At 33.7% G+C, this 22119-nt stretch overlaps 1 protein-coding gene across 1 annotated transcript in view; it reads left to right on the top strand.

Moving 5' to 3' along the window:
* Nucleotides 1-16820: 16820 nt before the first annotated feature.
* The window catches only part of LOC112014047 (ATP-dependent DNA helicase Q-like 5), a gene marked incomplete at its 5' end in the record, with an annotated part of 19772 nt that continues 14473 nt past the window's right edge, over nt 16821-22119 (top strand). The window contains 16 exon segments of the mRNA XM_065775500.1: nt 16821-17283; nt 17286-17428; nt 17508-17561; nt 17710-17822; nt 17967-18179; nt 18294-18372; nt 18667-18720; nt 18820-18894; nt 19047-19100; nt 19611-19655; nt 19745-19839; nt 19931-20057; nt 21012-21110; nt 21208-21263; nt 21356-21458; nt 21598-21726. Of these exon segments, the coding sequence (XP_065631572.1) occupies nt 16821-17283; nt 17286-17428; nt 17508-17561; nt 17710-17822; nt 17967-18179; nt 18294-18372; nt 18667-18720; nt 18820-18894; nt 19047-19100; nt 19611-19655; nt 19745-19839; nt 19931-20057; nt 21012-21110; nt 21208-21263; nt 21356-21458; nt 21598-21726 (1902 nt within the window).

Here is a 22119-nt window from a genome sequence, read left to right as displayed (position 1 = left end):
TAACTCTCCCTTTCTCTCTCTTCCTCACCATCTCTCTCTCTCTCTCTCTCTCTCTCTCTCTCCACAATCAAAACTAGCCACCACCTCCATTAAAACTAGCCAATGCCTCTATCAAAACCTACTACCATAGCAACCACATCCATCAAAACTCATTCTAAAATAAACCCCATAACAAAAAGAAAGAAGAAACTCAGCCACAACAAACCATCGAAAACCTAAAAACGTCACCACTGCAACCCAACCATCACTAGCCTGATTTCAACCACCCAGCCCATGTCCCGATCTCACCCACAACTAATTTAATAGTGCTAGAAAGGAAGGCAAGAAAGGGCAGAGTAGTGAGAGTGACAAGTGATCTGAGAGAGAGAGAGAGAGAGAGAGAGAGAGAGAGGAGAGGAAAAAGAGAGAAAAAAAGAATATATAACAAAAAAATATAAGATAAGAAGTTGTTACACCAATAGTTTACTTATACAACTTTAATGTAGCTAGTGTCTATCATTTTTTAGCTATAGACACCGAAATGTTGAGGATTTTTTGGTGTTTGGGGATTCTAAAATAGTCATTTAGGAGTTTCACACCCCCAACTACTAATGCACTAATAACTTAACACATTTGTTGAAAGTGTTTGCGTTTAGGATTAGACTATATGTCAACTTATAGCTAATTTTTTATTTTTACTATTTGCAAGTCTCATATAGGCCCCACAATAAAGAAGTTTGTTTCTGTGAGCCTCATTATTATGTTTTTGGTCAAAAAGTAAATACAATTAACTAAATGTGGATCTAGCGCTGTGATTTTTCTCAAGATGTCACGTACTTTTTTTTTCATTGTGGTTCTCTCTCTACCTTTTTTTTTTTTTTTGGGCTACAATACTTTCAGCTTAAAAATCAATCAACTTATTTTATTTTACACAATCACTCCTCAATAGTACTCACATGATAGAGACTTTGAGGGAATTAGAGTTTAGGGTAGGTCACTTCAAGGGGACCTAGGCCTCCATAGCTAAGAAAGTGATGGAAAATATTAAAGGAACAGAGAGAGAGAGAGAAATGAAAGGAAGTATCATCATTCAGAGTAATATACTTATGTCCAACAGATACAATGCTTGCCCACTATATACACATCTCACATCCTAACTAACTACCCGGATCACCTCTAACAGTAGCACCACTAACTACCTTCCAGCAACAACATTAACTACCTTCCAGCAATACCACCCTACAACACATACCACAGTACAATGGTACATCCTACAGCTCATGCTACTATACAATGGTACAAGCGTCACCTCAACACAATACAATAGTCCATATACAATACAAGAATATAGGTGCCTTACATAACCTTCCCCATTTAAAACACCATGCCCACAAGGTGAGGAAACCTGGAATGCAAACAATCCAAAGACTCCCAAGTGGCATCTTCAGTGTCATCCTAGCCACTGCACCAGAACTTCAGTGACATCCCAAGTCCTCAAGATTTTGGTCCTGGTCTGCAGCACAACAATGGGCTCAATGGCAACCTACCCTTCATCATCTACAAGTGGCAGAGTTGGTAGAGGTGTGACATGTTGACCTAGCTTCAACTTCAAACAAGATACATGGAAAATAAGATGAATTTTGGACTCAGGAGGTAAATCCAACTTGTAAGACACATAACCAACCTTCTGTATCACCTTGAAAGGACCAAAATACCTTGGAAACAACTTCCACTACCCTTTATAAGCCAAAGTTTTCTGTCTATAAGACTGTAGCCTCAAGTAAACCCAATCACCCACCACAAAAGATCTATTCTGCCTATGCTTATTAGCTTAAGACTTCATCCTCTCTTGAGCAACTGAAGATGGCCCTTAAGAATAGACAAAACTTCCTCCCTTTAGCTCAAAATAGAATCCAAGGCATCTAGTTGTGCCAGGAATGTAACTCTGCAACTTTGGAGGAGGGAAGCCATACAAAACTTCAAATGGTGACATCTTAAGGCTAGTATGGAAGTTAGAATTGAACCAAAACTCTACAAGTGGCAACCATTTAGCCCATTTAGTTGGTCTGTCACTAGTAAAAGCTCTAAAGTGCTACTCCAAGCATTTGTTGACCACCTTAGTTTGACCATCTGACTAAGGATGATAAGTTATAGACATGGCCAACACTGTACCCTGCAATTTGAACAACTTAAACCAGAATAATGAAGTGAAAGTTGCATCTCAATCACTCACAATAGAGGCAGGCATGCCATAGAGTTTGAATATGTATTGGATGTATAAGGCAGCAACCTTAGCAGTAATGTAAGGGTGAGACAAAGGCACGAAATGGGCATACTTGTTTAACCAACCCACCATAACTAGGATCACCTCAAACCCTTGAGACTTAGGAAGTCCTTCAACAAAATCTAAGCTCACATTAGCCCATGCAGTATTAGGAATGGCTAATGGTTACAGCAAACTAGCTAGCGCAGATGTCTTAGACTTAATTCTCTGACAGACATCACACTCCTTAATAAATTTCTTCAAATCAGTCTTTATACCATGCCATAGAACTCCCTCTTAGCTCTCTGAAAGGACTTTAAACAATCAGAATGGCCAGCTACAGGACTACTATGAACCAATTGCAAAACCTATGACTTGAAGGGGCACATACGTCCCAAGAAGAATCTACCTTTGTAAAAAATCAAATCATTTTGAAAGGTAAAACCTTTGGGAGGAGCACCAGATTGAATTGAAGAAATAAGTTGCTAAACAGAAGGATCTTAAGAGTAACTATCCTTGAGAACAACCAACCATGTGGGATCAGGAACTAAGAAAAGGAACAAACAACTTGTTTTCTATAGAAGAGGCAGCTGTAAGTCCTCAGGAACAAGATTAGACTTCCTAGAAAGTGCATCAGCCACTTTGTTGTCCACACCCTTCTTGTATTCAACCACAAACGCATATCCCAAGAGTTTAGCAAGCCATTTTTGCTGAGCTGGTGTAGTAATCCTTTGCTCCAACAAATATTTTAAGCTCTGATGGTCAGTCTTAACAATGAAGGGTTTGCCCACAAAATATGGTCTCCACTTTTTGACAGCAGTGCTAAAACTAGGAGCTCAGTCTCATAGGTAGACAAATACTGGTACGTACCTTTCAAAACTTGGCTGTGGAAGGCTATGTGCCTATTATCTTACATCAAGACAGCACCAATACCAATACTAGAGGCATCACACTCAATGGTGAAGGGTTTTGAGAAGTTGGGAAGAGCCAATACAAGTGGCTGAATCAGTGCAGCTTTAAGAGCATTGAAGGCCTCCAAAGCTGTATTAGACCACAAAAAGCTATCTTTCTTAAGAAGATCAGTTAAGGGTTTAGCAATGGTGCCATACTCTTTAATGAACTTCCTGTAATAGCTTGTAAGACCTAAAAAACCCCTTAAGACCTTGATAATGGCTGGGATTGGCCACTGCTGCATTGTAACAGTCTTCATAGGATCTACCTTAACCCCCTTACTAGAAATAATGTGACCTAAATATTCAACTTCAGAACTCCCAAAGACACACTTAAACCTCTTTGCATACAATTGATGAGACAACAGGATATTTAAAACAATTTTCAGGTGGTCCAAATGATCATCCAAACACTGACTGTAGACTAAAATGTCATCAAAGAAAACCAAAACAAACCTTCTCATATAAGGCTTGAAAATGTCATTCATGAGTGCTTGAAAAGTAGATAGGGTATTAGTCAAGCCAAATGGCATGACAAGAAACTCATAATGTCCCTCATGAGTTCTGAAAGCTGTTTTAGGAATATCTTCTGGTTTCATACGAATTTGATGGTATCCTGACCTTAAGTCCAACTTAGAGAAGATAGTGGCCCCTGCTAGTTCATTCAATAACTTATCCACCACAAGGACAGGGAATTTATCCTTTATAGTTGCCTTATTTAGAACCCTATAATCAATGCACATCTTCCAACTCCCATCAGCCTTTCTAACAAGCAACACAGGTGAGGAAAAGAGACTTTGGCTAGGTTGAATGGCAATAAGTTCAAGCAACTCATGCACAATCTTTTCAATTTCTGACTTTTGAAAGTAAAGGTACCTGTAGGGTCTTTCACATACTAGTGGGGTTTCATATTTGAGTATGATTTGATGCTCATGTCCACGAAATGGTGGTAGGCATGAGAGCATGTCAAACATCCCAAAAGGTTAGATAAGGCAATAGGCAGTAGTAAATCATTTGCAAAGTTGGTGGTGACCACTGAAATCTACAGAACCAACCCCTTCCTTGTAGCAGAACCATTAAGGAGCCTATTAGCCTCTAAAAAGACAAATCATTTAGAGTGTAACCCTTCAATAACAACCTATTACCCAAGTAAAGGAACTTCATGGTCAATAACTTGAAATCCCAACTAATTTCTCCTAAAATATATAACCACTAAGTACCCAAAACCACTGCACAGCTCCCTAAATGCAATACATTCAAATCCATAACAAACCTATACCCTTGGATTGCAAGAGTGACTCCATGACATATTCCCAACATCTTAATAACATTATCATCAGCTACTTTAACTTCCAAAATTTAAGATGTATCCAAGTGTAAATTCAGCATATCTAATTCTGTAGCATCCAAAAAATTATGTGTAGTGCCTGAATCAATAAGATAAACTACCTCATGATTCTTAATCCTACCTCTAACTCTCATGGTATTAGTTGAAGGGCTGCCTATCAAGGCATATAAGGTGATTTCAGTAGGGGTGACCACATTATCACTCCCTTGAACTTGATCTTGGGTTCCTAACATTACCCAATCATCATCCAACTCCATCAATTGCAATCCAGACTTGTCCTCAACCTCCTCACATAACCCTTCTAACAAAAATACCTTTGCTCCCTTACACTTATGTCCAAACTACCACTTTTCATCACAATTATAACACATACCTTGTTTCCTCCTTTCCTCCATTTGTGCATTTGTTAGCCTCTATAAAGGAAGCTTAAACCTCGAATCATTCTTACCCTCTATCTTAGGTAATCCTAAAATTGAAGGCTTCCCACTATGCACAACATTCTTGAAACTTTTCTTGCTACTTAGTAAGTACTCTTCCTGAATTTTGGCCAAACCAAAGGCTTCATTAAGGGATTTTGGCACTAGCATCCTAACTGATAATCTTATTTCATCCCGTAGTCCACTAAAACACAGCTCAATTTATGAGACTCAGATAAACCAACAATCCTATTGGACATGATTTCGAAGTTACCTTTATAAGAAACCACAGTAGAAGTCTGTTTAAGCCTAGTGAGTGCCTCCATTGGATCATCATAGGTTGTGACCCCAAAACGAGTCTAAAGGGCCTTCACAAACACCTCCCAACTTGCAAAACCTCCAATCCGCTCAGCATTCTGGAACCAAATCAGGGCCTCCCCGTCCAAATGATAAGAAGCCATGATGACTTTTTGAGGGTCTAGAGTATTGTGGTATGAAAAGAATTGATTTGTCTTGTAAATCCAACAAGTTGGGTCTTCTCCCTAGAATCTAGAAAATTACAGCTTCAAGTTCTTGATTGGATTCATGATTAGAGATTCATGAACTCCATGATTGCTACTCTGAAGCAAAGCTCGTGACCCCTAAATTGGAGATTGTCATTTATCTTTAACTTCAACTAATTTTTGCATGAACCTAATAATAGTCTGCAATTGCTTCTAAATTTCTTGTAAGGTTTATTCATGGCTATCTGCAATCTTGGAAAGTGTAGCTATCTTTTCAGAATTTTGTATGTTGGAACGTGTTTCAGTCATGGTGGTGAACTGGATCAAACTGCTTTGATACCAATGATAGAGACTTTGATGGAATTAGAGTTTATGGTAGGTCACTTCAAGGGGACCTAGGCCTCCATAGCTAAGAAAGTGATTGAAAAGATTAAAGGAACAAAGAAAGAGAGAGAGAGAGAGAGGGAGAGGTGAAAGGAAGTATCAACATTCAGAGTATTATTCTTATGTCCAACAAATACAATGCTTGCCCACTATATACACATCTCACATCCTAACTAACTACCCGGATCTTCAGCTGAACTAACCACCTCTAACTGCAGCACCACTAACTGCCTTCCAGCAATACTACCCTAAAACACATACCACAGTACAATGGTACATCTTACAACTCATGCTACTATACAATGGTACAAGCCTTTAATATCTTTCTCTTGTGTCAAATCTAAAAAAAAAAAAAAAAAACCCACATATCCTCTCAAATCAAACTCTCTTGCTTATCAACCCTCTCTCATCCCAAACCCATAACCTCTCATCGCTCTCTCAATCGACACCGCTGCCATGGTTCTTCTTCGCCACTACTATGGTTCTTCTTCTTCTTCTTCTTCTTCTTCTTCTTCTTCTTATTTGCAAGTTGGGTTTGATGATTCATATAGATTTGATGTTTCATATGGATTTTATATATGGATTTAATGAGTTTTGGATCTAAATTTAGGATAAGTTTGATACTTTGATGAATTTGTAGAGGTTGCTGGAATTCAATGTTATGATGGGTTGCTAGAATTTGCAGAGGTTGATGAATTTGCATATTTAGTATGAGTTTGAGATCTCGATTTTTTGTTTGGATTATCAACTATTGAAATGTATTGTTGTGATGGTGGTGGTGGTGGGTAGAGAAAGTTTGGAAGCGCAGTGGTGAGAGAGAAAAAAAAAGAATAAATTAATAATATACACAACTATAATAATTGTGCATATTTACATAATTATCGGGCCACATTTCTATATTACACAACAATACAAAGTCTAGTATAAGGCAAGCCATATTGTGTAAACTTACCGACTTTATGTATTATTGCATGAGTGATGAGATTGCTATGTCGTTTGTAATTAGTGTGGAATAAAAATAATTTAAATAAAAGAAATTAACTAATTTTTGTACAAAAAAATAAAAATAATTTAAATAATATGTAATAAAAATAAAGTAAATGGTGAACTGTGGGTCCGCATTAAAGTGTGCAGTACGAATCACAATGTGCCACGACACGGAAGCTTTTTACTCCAAACATGAAAAGCAAACTCATATCTCAATCAACATTTCCCGACAGTTGCCTTTTTATATAAAAGATTTTTTTAGCTTGTAGCCTATAAACATAAGCAACAAACAATTGTCGGTCATTTCATATCATTTCAATCACACAGTTCATCATATTTAGTTGCCGTAATTGCCAACAAAGCCCACGGACCTCACGTGTGTTCTGAAAAGGAAAGTATGGAAAAAGAAAACAAAAGTAAAACTGAGTAAAAGAAATAAAGAATCCACCAGGGCCGCCTAAACTGTGCTGAGGAAGTTGTATCGGTAATTGGACAGCTAAATCTTTGAAAACGGTGGTACTGCTAAAATGCTAGTACTTTGGTAGATTAGGACTAGACCACTTTAACACACTTAACTCCTATCTAGGCTAGGCTTGAGTTTGGACTTTTTGATTTGGTCTTTTTATTAGCACCAAAAAATCACAGAAAAGAAGGGATGAAAAAAAAAAGGACCCTACTCATCCTGATAAACAAAGGAAGTTCATGGATGGATGGATGGATGGGCCCATTCCTATTATAATATTAAGTAAGTTTACCTACAATTGGGTTAGGAATTAAACAATTGGGTTTGGAATTAATTCCTTTAATAGAAATGCTATCAACAAATCTTAGGAACCCACTGCCTAAAATTTATTATGAAGGTATTACAAATAATTTAGGCAAAGTTTGACATTATTTTTATAAAAAATTAAAAAAAAGTTGTTAAAATATTTTTTTTCTTATAATTTTTTTAAAAAAATTTGGTTCATTAACAAATACTTTTAAGATATCCATTAACATTTTTCTTATAAAAATATTGTGGACAACATTTTCATTCCTTTAAACCATATTAAGAAGCCAACATGTGTCTTTAATAATGTACGCTGATTGTTTTGATAGAAAATCTTGTGTAAGATAGTTTTTCGTATTTTTCAGCGTTTAATAACATCAGAAAAAATAAGTCAAAAGAAAACTATCTTTAGTCAATATAAAAAGTATGACTTATTTTTAGAGATTGTTTTCTACTCATTTTTTTTAGAAAACAACTCTATCTCACAAAAAACTAAATGAGGGAAGTTAGGAGATTGTTTTTCAACTTATTTAAGGTTTCTACTTGCTACCAAACATAAGAAAATGAGTTTGTTTTATAGAAATTGTTTTTTGGAAAATGGCTCATTTTCTAAAAAACATCATTGTTGAAACAAACAGAGCGGTAAAATGCATTTAACTAAACCAAAAAAAAAAAACTTTCAAACCCACTTAACCTTAGGTTTTTTTAATCAACTCTTTATTAACAATTTTTTTAATTTTATACTACACGACCAATCAAGACTTCATTGTCTTCTCAAAAAAAAAAAAAAAATCAAGACTTCATTTGTACAACTCATAGATTGAAGAACTTTGAATAGAAATTGAATCCAGGGAGTATTATTTTGTAAAATGAATTAAATAAGAGAATTGTAATTGTGGTAGGTAAAAAGATAAATCAAGTTGGTTTAATCGTGCTACTATCTGCTTACACAATTAATTTATAGATGTGGAATGCAAGGTCAACTTTTTAGTACCCGTTATAAGACAAATGACGAAAGTTAGATCAAACTATGTGTGTAGTGATTAATGTTCAATTGGGAATAGCCTTGAAATGGCAAAGTGTTTGTCCTCAGGTTTGGTCCGAGGAAGAGGTTACAATTGGTTGATTTCTTTCTCTTTTCTCCCAAAAATCAGCCTCCCCCTGATCCAGGTGCTTTTTGACTTTATATAACTTAGTAAAGATGCATCTAGACCTTACACTTGGCGGGTCATGATTAGACTTTCCTAATACTTGTCCCATCAAGATCCTGCTAGAAGGTTTTTACACTAAGGTATAAGTCGTGGGAACACTATTCACGGTCATTTTCCCATTAATGAGGTCAGCTAAGTGATTGTAATGCATTTAATGCAGATGAGATAACTACTTTGTCCTTTCTTTTTCTTCTCTTCCTTGTTCAATGCCAAGTTACCTTTGTTCCCCCTCGGATTGCGCCGTGCTCCCTTCAACTCTAACTCTCGACCTTCCAAGGTTAGGCAAATGTCCTTGGCACCCTCGCCAGTTATGGTTGTTCAGTTTAAGCATGAGTTAAGTGTATACTTTTCGAGGAAAACCCACCAATATTTCCCGAGGTTTACCTCCTTGTGAATTTCATCAGTTGTTAGGATCCTCATCCCCCCACAGCAATCATTTATCTATAAACACAAATTCTTATTTGTGAATTAATTTCACTTGAAAATTTGTGTTTATAAATTTATGCGGCCAGGCCAAATTACCTTGTAAAGGCAAAGTCATTGCTGCAAAAAGACACCTTATGAAGGCGAAATTTTATAGGGAAGGCTGTTTGAGATTCTATAACTCCGAGCCATCTTCCTAATAAGAAGTTTCAGTTTAGCATATATCTTTAAATTATAGAGAACAAACCTTTTTTTTTTCTTTTCTTTTCTCTTTTTTTAAAATAAAAACATTTTAAGTGAAGAAATGAAATATGAGCTTTAGATATTTCCATTAGAAACATTGAGAGATGCATTTGACCTAAAGGTCATTGACAATTTCACTCATATTAAAGGATGCACTTATGCACTCTTGAATCAATGGTGTGTTAACCTCAAGAGGTTGGTTTAGTGGTTCTTAAAACCTCATGATATCCATGAGATTCTAGATTTGAAACCTCTTGTGTGTCTGGGACGAGGAGAGTGACATGCTCAAAAGAATATTGTCAAATACTCAAAGAGGTCTTGATATCCTTATTTGTAAAAATATGAAAAAAAATTAATGGTCTATTAATTAATTAGGTGCTCCTTAAAAAATAAAAGAGCATTTGAAAAAAAAAAATATATATATATATATATATTAGTTGGGTTCAACTTACACTTGGTATAACTTTAAACAATGTTACACCACCTAATAACATATTATTGAATTAATATTTTTAAAATCTAATCGTTAAATTATATATTTTATATGTTCTTAACATACATGCTAATTTTCATATCAATCGGATGTTATTTACTATTTGATCCATAAACTCATCTATTATGCATTATTTTAAACTACAACAACTTGAATTTTAACAATTAATTGATGACATGGCTATTAATCTTTAATTACCTTGAAATTTTGTAAGCATGGAGAATATATGAAGATAATGTAATCTAACAGTAGATTTGTCAATATTCGCATTCAATTAAAAAATATTGAGTTATGTAATATTGCTTAAAGTTACACCAGGTGCAACTTGAACCTAATCTTTTATATATACATATATATATATATTGAACCTAATCTTTTATATATATATATATATATATATATAACTTAGAAGCTAAAGGTTCCTAGGCTGCTTGCTATATCTGAGTTCATACAACGGTACTCTGTGATGAACTAGCATAAAAAATAGAAAAAGCTTTGCATCCTGACTCCTGAGCATTGAGCCTTCTGTTGTTGCAAACCAGAGCTTCAACTACCTCTTTGGCTTGCACATTGCTTGCTTCAATCTCCTTGCTGCTAGTAAATAGAATGAATAAATGATGATAAGTTAGGTTGCAGAGAATTTAAAGCGGCTTCTCTGAGTATATAAACACATGAGCACTTACCTTTATTGAAGCTCCATATATACTGAAACAACCTGAAACACAAGTTGAAAATGCTCGACTTTTCCACAAAATTAAAGCAATGTCTGTAGATTCTAGGCCGTGGAAATAAAGAATTTTGCTAAACTCAAATATTTCTTCTTCTCTTCAAAAGCTTTGGCATTGACAGTTGACTATTTTATACTTTCATACGAAATCAATTTTTTACTTACACATAATGATTGAAAATTGTTGTGTACGTTTTTGAAGTTGAATAATAACCTAAAAAACATGGACAAGAACACTTCAAGGCGACATGACAATTTTTTAAAATTAGGACACGACACGATAGAGATAGACAATGACAGCTTTAGAAATTTTTTTAAGAGTGGTCATTAAGAAACTTAAATTATACAAAATCTAATAAAAAAAGAACTTCATATATTGACGACAAAAACACACGCAAATATATAAAGTCTTACAATTTCCTTCTATGAATTTTCTTTTTTTGAAATCGTTACATGATAATCTTATTATCAATGTTACAAACTATATCTCTTTCAAAATTTTAGTTAAATTAAAATTTTCGTGGACTTTTTTTTTTTTTTTTTTGTAAGGACCTAATACACTGTTAAAGGGACCAAAGTTTAAGGACAAAATTTTGCTACAAATTAAGTTGTAGCACGAGGCTACAACTATCACTAAACAAATTAACATTGCTACATATTTTGAAAATCAAACTGTTGAATAGCATGTTCTCTATGTTCTTAAAACATGTGTCAAATTTCATGTTAATCGAACGTTATTTATTATTCGATCTATAAAATTATTTTTTTTTATGTATAATTTTAGACTACAAAAATTTGAAATTTAAACATTTGATTGATGATATAACTATTAATCTTTGATCTTCTTAAAAATTTTGCAAGTATGAAGGATATAAGAAGAAAATGTAATTAAATAGTGGATTTGTCAAAATTCAAATTCAATAAATATATATATATATATATATATTGAATGGAGTTATAGCCTTAGCCTACAACCATGTTTGTTGGCAAATTTTGTCTAAAGTTTAATTATGTTGGACTTAAAAAAAAATTTTAGGGTTGTCACAAAGTTTTTTTAAGGATGAAAAAATCATTAATTTTTTAAATTTATACATAATAATAATTTTTTTTTTTCAGGATAGGACCACCCTAGACTCTATGTGGAGCCGCCAGTGAAGATAGACATTTCAATTAATTAGTAAATATATATTTAAATACTCTTAAGCATTTTTTTCACACAATGCTAAACATATATTAATTTAAGAATAATAATGGATAATAAAGCTAATTAATAACTAATAAATAATATCTAGAAAACAGAAAACAAACCAAGAATAAGATCCGAAAGATAGATATAAAATAAGTATATATGTATTGAAGATTGAGACTGAAAAGAAAATAAAAGTTAGTGTCCATCCCGGCCATGTCTTGCAAATTTTATTTTATTTTTTGGAAAATGACATGATTGGGATACGGATGTAGAAGTGTTCCAAATATATCTCATATTCTCATGTCCAAGTCCAACACATAGGAGAAAATGGGCATTTGCCTCTAATTTACAAATTATGCAATAAAATTCTTCTGTTTTGAAACTATTTAGCAAAATGTTTATGTTTTTTAAACTCGATTTTAACAAAATTTAGTTATAGGTAGAACTCAATATTAGCAATGTCGAATTTTATGCATAAATATGCCACTTAAATTTTTTTAAAAATTTAAATAGCAATGTCGAGTTTCACTAAAAAAAATATATATATATAACTCGATTTTAAGAATATCAAGTTTTACACATAACTCGATTTTGTTAAAATTAAATTTAAAAAATAAGAGTATTTTGCTAAATAGTTTCAAAACAAAGATATTTATACAAGTACAATACCCCAAATACAATGTCTAAATTTCCTAAGTAATAGCTAGGATGAGGGTTTATGATGGTAGTGACTGGTGAGGGACGTGAGAATGCACAACTACACATATCATGTGTCGGTGTCATTGTCCTAAAGTGGCAAAAACCATTACGCTCATTTAGTCCTTAATAATTTATCTTTCCATTTATATTTTCTAGTTTTTACAAATTTTTTTTAATGATCTTTACAACTTCTTTTTGGTTTTGAGGAGAAATTCTCCATAAATTGTTGACTTCCACGTATATATCATATATGCTACACACACATATGTATACTTTAAAAATATATATATATATATATATTACTACTTGGATGACAAGATCTAATAATAGAATCTTTGGTTTAACTCAAAGTCATGCATAACATCATAAATTGAGCTATGATATTGCATTAGTATTGGGTATGGGGTATTAGTAAGATTAACCGTTATTTTATATATGTGGTAAATTGTAATTGATTACTTATCATTTTTTACATAGACTCACACTCACTACTTTTTACTTTTACTACTCACAGTTAGTCACATTAAATTTTTTTCAAAAAAAAAAAAAAGTCACATTAGATTGTTATGAAACTGGATGTGAAATTTTTTGGTCCGAGGCTTCCAACTATGTGCCAAATGTGTACAGTCCTGGGTCCCCCATTAAATGGGGGGTTTCATGACTTTCATCTAATACGTTACACATTGTTCATATTAAAATTGTTCCACAATCCAAAGCATCCTCAAAATGCCAAGCAGCCATGGAAGATTTGTAGAAACCCACAATAATTGGATAAAAATGAGTAGTCATCATTATCATGAAGCCTTTTAAGTTATCCAAAACACCAACCAATTAAAACGACTTACTTCTCTATATATGTATATGATATATCTTCATTTTTGGGAATAGCTAATCATAGCTTAGTAGTTATGTTGACCTTTTTTCAATAGTTGCCCCACATCTTTGTTTCTTGCTAAGCACAATAGTTTTTTTTTTTTTTTTTTATGATTTTTATTTTTATTAATGTTGTTCATAGTCATAGGTAGTCCCACTCAAATAATATAAGAAGATAGCAGTTATCTTCATTGTCAGGTTGCCAAACACTGTCATGATATATGTATTTATTCACACGTTATTATTATTAATAAGGTTTGGGAAGTACGTACCAAGTTTGGTTGAGAATTATTGTAAGATTATAATACACATGAAACTGATTTATAATAATTAAAATAAAAAAATTGTTACGTACAAATGAACAAATTATGTTGTTGTTGTGTTGTTTTTATAGATGTATATGATGTTGTATGGTTGTTTCCCCATCAAGATGAATTTGGCTTTGGGAAATTATTAATTGTGAACCATCACACTCAAATAACTTTCGCTATTAAAGACATTACAACCCATTTGCCATTGAACAGTTCACTAATTCGATGTTTACCCCTTTTAAAGATGTGATAAGTGATATAATTTATTGATTAGATGTTTACTATTGGATTCTATTGGACACATATATAATATAAGGAGAATTATTTCAAGCAAAAACATGAATCAATTTCGTTAATTATATTAATTATGATTTGAAAATGTGATTTTCATTAGTTTAACTAATAAAAATTATTATCTTTGAATAAAAGATTTGGAGTCGTGATGTAATAATTAATTATGAGAAAATGAAACCACAAACTATTTTACAAACTTCAAATATAGTATTTCCTTCTTTAAAAAAAAAAAAAACCTACAAATACGGTGAGTGATTATTACTTTTTAATAAGTAAAAAATGGTGTTAATGATGTACTCAGATGATAACTAGTAAAAATTTGTAATTTGATAGCTTGTTAAAACATTGTAAAATCATTCGTTGTTGTAGTATTAATTATGAAATGAATACCATAAATTTGTCATTAACCTTTAGATCAAATGATATTTCTTGGTGTTTTTAATAAAAACGTTAATGTTTGAATTCAATTTACTCCCTACAAATTTTTTTATTAAAAAATAAAAAAGGTCGAAAATAAACAAATATTTCAAACGGATTTTTAGTCATTGTATTTTTGGGTTACAACGTACATAGAAGTCCAAAATAATGTCTTTTCACTAAATGCTTCCAATTTTTTCCTCCTTTTACTATATATAAATGCTACCAAATTTTTTATAAATATTCTAATTTCGTCTTATCATACGTGTATTATTTAATGAATTTGGTAAGGGTAACAAAAAGCTGTTCCAAAGTTCCAACTATGAATCCAAGAAAAATTCTGTGGGCAATTTAATCCCTAGCGGCGTAGCCATAGTACTCCCCCCATTGATTTCTACCTTCAATTCAATGCATCTTTTATTTTTTATTTTTTTAAGAATCAATTTAATGCATCTATATCTATATACTGTTTTGATGAAGCAAAGGACAGTAAATATACATGCATCTGCTCACAGAACGATTATTAATAAATTATTTTAAGAAAATTTTAACATTATTTTTAAAAAAAAATGTAAAAAACAGCTAAAACAATTAATTATTTTTTATTTTTTCATAAAAAGTAGTTAATAAATACATCTTAAACCAATGCCTTTCAAATATCAGTTAACTATTCCTAATATATATACCATCAAATAACCTAGAAAATGAGCTTAAAAAGGTAAAAATATAAAAACCATCCATTTTTATTAATACAATATTATTATCAATTTTGTCAAAACTATCCAACTTGTTCCAAGTTTACTGCTCTTTCAAGTCAAGCCACTTATCTTGGATTCTCTCACAATTATTATATTGTGAAAATTATATGCCCTATAGAGCGTCTAGTAGTCAATAACAGATAAATGAGAAATGTTATGTTCACAATATTTTAACAATAAATTTTAAATAACAAGTTGTTACGGGTCATTAGTGGTGAAACAAACAAGTCTTTCACAACATTTTAAATAGCTATGATTTATAATAAAAGTGTTGTGAACATATTATATACTTTACACCTCTCTAGATAAATAACGGATATAAATGGAGAAGAAAAAAAAGTCTATCCAGACTACAGCTGAGAAATGCAACACTCACAAGATTTTCATAACAATTTTTAAATAGAAAGTTGTTATTAGTTGACATTAGTAGCTCACAACATTTTCAAAAGATAACAAGTTATTTTTAACTGTGGAAAATATTACGGACGTAGCATTACTCTCTCACGACACAAAATTGAAATTTTTGTATTATTTTTCTTTCTAATTTTATTTTTATTTTTTTTTAATAGAAACTCATCAAAGTACATGTGAATGAGAGAGGTTTGGAACTTAGGAGTTAGAGCTAATAGTTGATTTGTAATCACTATCAGTGGCATCACTGTAAAAATTAAGAACCAAGTAAAGAGAGAATAAGAAAAAGGAAAATATCGCAGAGAAAAAGAAAGAAAGAAAGGAAGAAAATGAAAGCTTGCTACTGAGGAAAGAAGCAAATCTAACATATCTAAAAAACCAAACAACAACATCAACAACAACAAAAAAGGAATCCATTTTCTCGGAGGAGAGAGAAAGTGCTAGAAAATTTTCCACTTTTATTTTCTTTCTCATCTTCTCGCTCAAGTGGTAGTTGAAACCGACCGATCTCTCTCTAGTGGGATCCGTACTCTCAGACAGAGCAGTAAATGCGTTTGGATCCGAGTGTCCGATACGGCTATTCCTCGCATTGGTTTTTTTTTTTTGGATTCTTCGAGTTTTTGAGATCGCATTTCAACGCAGTTTCTTGCTGTCTTTGAAGAAATTTTGACTTGGGAGTTTTGGAGGAGAAAGAAAAACGCTTTGTTGGTAAGTGAAGCTCTCTGCGAATGTTCAATTTCTGAACTCACAAATTGTGGCTTTAGTGCTATTCCTGGAAACTTCAATTAGGGCTTTTGCTTCAGTGTTCTAGTAGCACAGTGTTTGGATTTTTTTTAGCCGGACGAGGAAAATCTAGGGTTTCGTGTTGAACTGCATTGTGAGAGAGTCACAAATTGGTGATATTTTTTGTGTTTTTGTTTTTATATTTAGTTATGAACGTTGAGGCTCTGCATTTTGATTGGTACAACAGTTTGAATAGTTGAAGGTTTTGTTTTTGCTATTATGCTTCAATGTACAACAAAGATTCTGTGTTGAGTTGAGTTGACTCGGTCCTTCAATGTCTGATTATGATATGGGCATTGGAATTAATATAGTTTCTTGAATATTGCTGAGCCGGCGGGTTGAAACTGAGTTTTGGTGTTTTTTTTTTTTTTTCTTCTTTTTTTGTATGAACCAATTTGATCGGAAGCAACCCGCCTCTTCCGCCGGCGAAGTTGCGAAAATGCGGCAATGAAGGGAACTTCGTGAAGCTTAACCTGAACGGAAAAAGGCGAAAGTTTGCCAATAAAGGCAAAACCAGAAGAAATATCTACGGCTCTTATTCTTCAGGTAGTCGAAAATTTCATAGAAAAAAGAAGAGAAAAGTTGAAGGTGAAGATGAGAAGAACGTGCGAGAAGAAGATGGTTTGGTAGTGGAAACCGAGCAGCAGAAGCAGAAACAGGAAAGTGGGAGAGCGAAATTGGACTCCCAATTGATTGAAGAGGCGGCACTGGCAGCGAGAAATGAGGCATCGGATGAGAACTTATTGAAGCTGTTGAATTTGGTGTATGGTTATGATTCGTTCCGAGATGGGCAGTTGGAGGCAATCAAGATGGTGCTGGCCGGAGAATCCGCAATACTGGTTTTACCAACTGGGGCGGGAAGTCTCTGTGTTATCAGTTGCCGGCAATGGTTTTGCCGGGGTTAACGCTGGTGGTGAGTCCTTTGGTTGCGCTGATGATTGATCAGTTGAGACAGCTGCCTCCTGTGATTCCGGGTGGTCTTCTTTGTAGCAGTCAGGTAACTAATGATGTCTCTTTTGTGCCAAAATGGTTTTGGATTGGTTGTGTGATTAGTGTGTTTTTTTTCAATGTTTTAGACTCTTGAAGAGGTTTCCGAGACACTGAGGAAGCTTCAAGAAGGAACCATCAAGGTGAGTTTATCACAATATGTATGCTTTTTTAGCTTCGAGGGGTGGGTGATAATTATATGGCTAATTTTGTGGCTAAAATATGATTTGGGGTGTCACTCACTGCATTGTGGGTTGTTAAAATGCTGAGGTTTTGTGGTTTCTATTTCAGGTGCTATTTGTCTCGCCGGAGAGATTTTTAAACGCGGAATTCTTGTCAGTAGTTTCTACTAATTTATCGATCTCACTTGTTGTGGTTGATGAAGCTCACTGTGTATCTGAATGGTGAGTGCTTGCACCGCCTTTTGTCTCCTTTGGGTTTTGGCTTGTTGGTTATGTCACTGTTTACACTAATCAGAATCATGTTTAGTAGTCTTCTGTTTTCCAGCTAAAATTCAAAGTTGCGTGTGTATTTCTTGGATAAAACAGGTCGCACAATTTCCGGCCTTCATTCATGAGGCTCAGGGCATCTATGCTTCGTGACAGACTAAACGTTGGATGCATTCTTGCAATGACTGCTACTGCCACAGTCACAACATTAAATGCTGTTATGTCTGCTCTAGCCATTCCGCAAACCAATCTGATTCAAAAAGAACAACTAAGGGAAAATTTACAATTGTCAGTATCTTTAAGTGGAAATAGGCAAGTGTGAATGGTTATTTTTTGTCTAATCTCTGATTTTCATCTTTAATTGGCTTAAATGAATAGATCTGTTAAATTTACCCATTATTACCTTGGATGTGATGAATATAATAGGATGAAAGATTTGCTGATGTTGATGAAGTCTTCTCCCTTTAAGGAAGTCAAGAGCATCATCATATACTGCAAATTTCAGGTACTCTTGTAAAAATTTATGGCCTAGGGCATCTTATTTTTTCACTCCATGGTTTCTTGATTCTGTAACACTGTTTAGAAGATCAACTATGGCAATTGCTTGGGGGGGGGGGGGTTGGGGTGGGGAGGAGGGGTTATGTCTGTATTATCCATTAGCTTCCGGAGCTTGCAATTTCAGATAACCAGAGTGCACTTAAGTATTGTTGGGATGGATGGTTTTAAACTTCATGTTAATACGCATTTCATAATTTTCATAGATTAGATGACAATTAATTCTTGCATTTTGGTTTTGCAGTCTGAAACTGATCTAATAAGCAGATACTTGTGTGATAATAATATCTCAGCAAAGGTTGGACTTTCACTTTCTCAGTTGCATGATACTCGACTTTTATGTGGCTTTTTAATATTAATGGCAACCCTGACAATATTAATTGGAACTGCTATTTAGAGCTATCACAGTGGAATCCCTGCAAAAAACCGTAGCCGTACACAGGAATTGTTTTGTTCGAACAAAATTAGAGTGGTAAGAAAATTATTCTCTAGCCTGGTGTCTGAAATTTATCTGCATTATGTCTTTTCAAAATTTTCAATTTTTTCAATTTTGTTGGCACTTTTATATTGTAGCACATACAACTTTTTCTTGTCTGAATCATTGACTTGTACTTGTTATGGAAGATTGTTGCAACTGTGGCATTTGGAATGGGGCTTGACAAGCAGGATGTTGGAGCTGTAAGTAGAAAACCTAAACATGATCATTGTGGTTTCTCTGCATTGTATTCTAATGAACTGATTTATTAAAGTAATCCATTAGGATGGAGTGCCAATATTATAGTGAAACTCATTGTGCATACATAGCTACAGAGCTACTCCTATATTTGTTGCGTCCTGTGCTCCAGGCTTCCTAGAAGTCTCCTTCACACAAGTTTGACTCCATCTGAAACAAAAGATATTTTCTGAAGTAAAGGTTTTTTATGGTTACTTGGTTAGACTCTTAAAGTGGAGTCAATAATCTGGTGTTGGAATCTTTAGAATGTCTTCGTCTTGTCTATGCACACATGCTGTTAATATGGATTGGTTATCCTTATGGAATTTCTGGTATCCTTGATTTACTCAGTAATTTTTGGTACAACACATTTAGCGGTCCATTATGACATATCTTTCCATTGAAATATGCATGCTCCTGTATGGCACCATCATATAGAAATCAATATAAAAACTTCTTAATTCCATCTGTTTCAGGTAATTCATTACAGCTTGCCAGAAAGCTTGGAGGAATATGTTCAGGTACACTTGATTCTAAACAACTGGTTTTTTGACAGGATTTAAAAAAAAAATGTTGCTTACTTATGAAATAAATATCACACTTTGTGTAGGAGATTGGGCGTGCTGGAAGGGATGGGAGGTTGTCCTATTGCCATCTACTTTTTGATGATGACACGTACTTCAAACTTCGTAGTCTGATGCACAGGTAATCAAGTATAATTGTATCTAGACAATTAATTTTGATTTATATAAGCCTTTTGTCAAGTTAGAATTCATTTACAATATTTTGTTTTCAGTGAAGGAGTAGATGAACATGCGGTAAACAAATTTCTCAATCAAGTTTTCAATGACAAGAATTCGCATGGGAAAATATGTTCATTAGTCAAAGAATCAGCATCCCGCATGTTTGATATGAAAGAAGAGGTCCTTTCCTTGTAATTTTTCTGTATTTATATTCTAAATTTTGAAGTTAGATAAATTTTGTGCAGGGTTTTTTCTGGCATCATTTCACAATTTTCTTGTTCTTTTAAATTAGTCAGTGTATTATGATGATTAGAAATTTTTTTATTATGATCAAATTATTATTGATCCAAACATTTAGGATAAATTTTGACCTGGGTGAGTAAAAAAGGTTATTTATTCACCAAACAGCCAGAACTAACTTAGGATTAATTCCCTTAAAATGCTAGCTTTGGTAACAAATTAGGTGATTCTAGGCATATGAGGGTTATTGGTGAATGTACTTATTTTTTTCTAAATCAATAATGGATGTATATCTGTTCTTCCAATTTCATCCTTTTATTTAGAGGTGGAGATGCTTGTTCTGATGAAGGATACCTGTTTGGTGATGTCTCATAGTATTTTGTTGAGATTGATATGTGAATTGTCATGGTACTCTTATTTATTTATTTATTCAGTTAGGGTCCTTTCTTTCTCCCCAAGTAAATCTTCTTAACAACTACTTCTCTTTTTTATTCACCTTGCTTGGAACCTTAGCAAAATGCACGACTAATCACTAATCCAAAGAAGGCTGTCATCTTAACCAGTATCTGACCAACTATGAAACAATCCACTTTGAGCCAGGAACAGTTTATATTAGTGATATGAGTCATGAAGCCAAGGTCCTTTTGCCATGCAGCAGCTGAAGTTGTGGGCATAGACCATTAGCTAAGGTTCTTTTATCCCTTATACATTTGCCAGGACTATATCACCAATGACTGTATCCTCTAAATTCACATTGCACAGACCCACACATACAGACCATTATGGTGTCTTCTTAGTGCCTAATAACTGTGAATAACAATAAAGTGCCTGGTTGAATTCCCTCCGGCATAGCCCTGTGAGCTAAATGCTTGTTGCTTGTTTTTGCTTTGGCAGGTGATGTTGACACTTCTTACGAACTTAGAGTTGGGTGAAGTACAATACTTGCGTTTACTTCCACAACTAAATGTAACTTGTACTTTAAATTTCCACAAGGTGCTTGGCAAATATGCTTTAAATATATGTTTATCTTTGTTACCATGTTAATTCTCATTTATCGATGCTTAAAGATAGTGGTATTTTCATCAAGCAGACTTCCCCAGTGTTGCTAGCTGAAATAAATAGGGTTGTTGCAGCAATTCTTAAGAAGTGAGTATACATTATAGTTTTGATTATAGCAATCAAATATTTCTTGCTCATGAAACTCAGGTAAATTGAGTTATGCTAAATTTTGTTTTCAGATCTGAAGCTAAGCAAGGGCAATATCTGTTTGACATACCCACAGTGGCAAATAGCATTGGAATTACAGCAATTGACCTATCAAATCAGTTGCAGAATCTAAAGGTTGACATTGTTTGAAAGCAAATCAATTTTTCATTCTCTGTTATATATTTTAAGCTACACAAAGTTATTTCATGTTTCATTTTCTTCTACAGTTAATGTTTATGAAACTAATTGTCTTGTTGTTTGTCTGTTATCTTAGTTTAAGGGAGAAATAACATATGAGGTGAAGGACATGGCATTTTGTTATACAATCATGAAAGTACCTGGTGATTTTTGTTCTCTGTCAGCACATCTTACAAAATGGTTATCAGAAGTCGAAACTTGTAAGGTGATTGATTGTAATGTTAACAGTTTAGAAACTGTTTCTCAATTTCATTACGTATAAATATTAAACGTAGTGTAGCTACTGGTGGAATTTCCTTACATAAGCTCCAATTTACATTTGATCATATTGTTACAAGTGATTCAAAACATACCGACCTAGTGTTTGGTGTATCTCTGATGGCTGTTATACAAGAAAAGTGTCTTTTCTGTTGTAAGACACTTTTTGTTGTTTAAGAAATGCTGAATAATTTAATGCAGAGTCAATCTAATTAGATTATGGATGGATTCTGTCGTATGGCTCATATAATAGAACATCTGGGTTTAAAGAACCTAATATAATTATTGATGTTTTTTTCCTTCTTTTTTTTTGGGGGGGGGGGGGGGGGTGGGGGGGGGG

The sequence above is a fragment of the Quercus suber genome, unplaced genomic scaffold, assembly GCF_002906115.3.
Source record: "Quercus suber isolate HL8 unplaced genomic scaffold, Cork oak 2.0 scaffold_113, whole genome shotgun sequence".
NCBI classification, from domain to species: Eukaryota; Viridiplantae; Streptophyta; class Magnoliopsida; order Fagales; family Fagaceae; genus Quercus; species Quercus suber.
The sequence above is the reverse complement of the archived record's forward strand: the minus strand, read 5'-3'. Positions and strand labels throughout refer to the sequence as shown.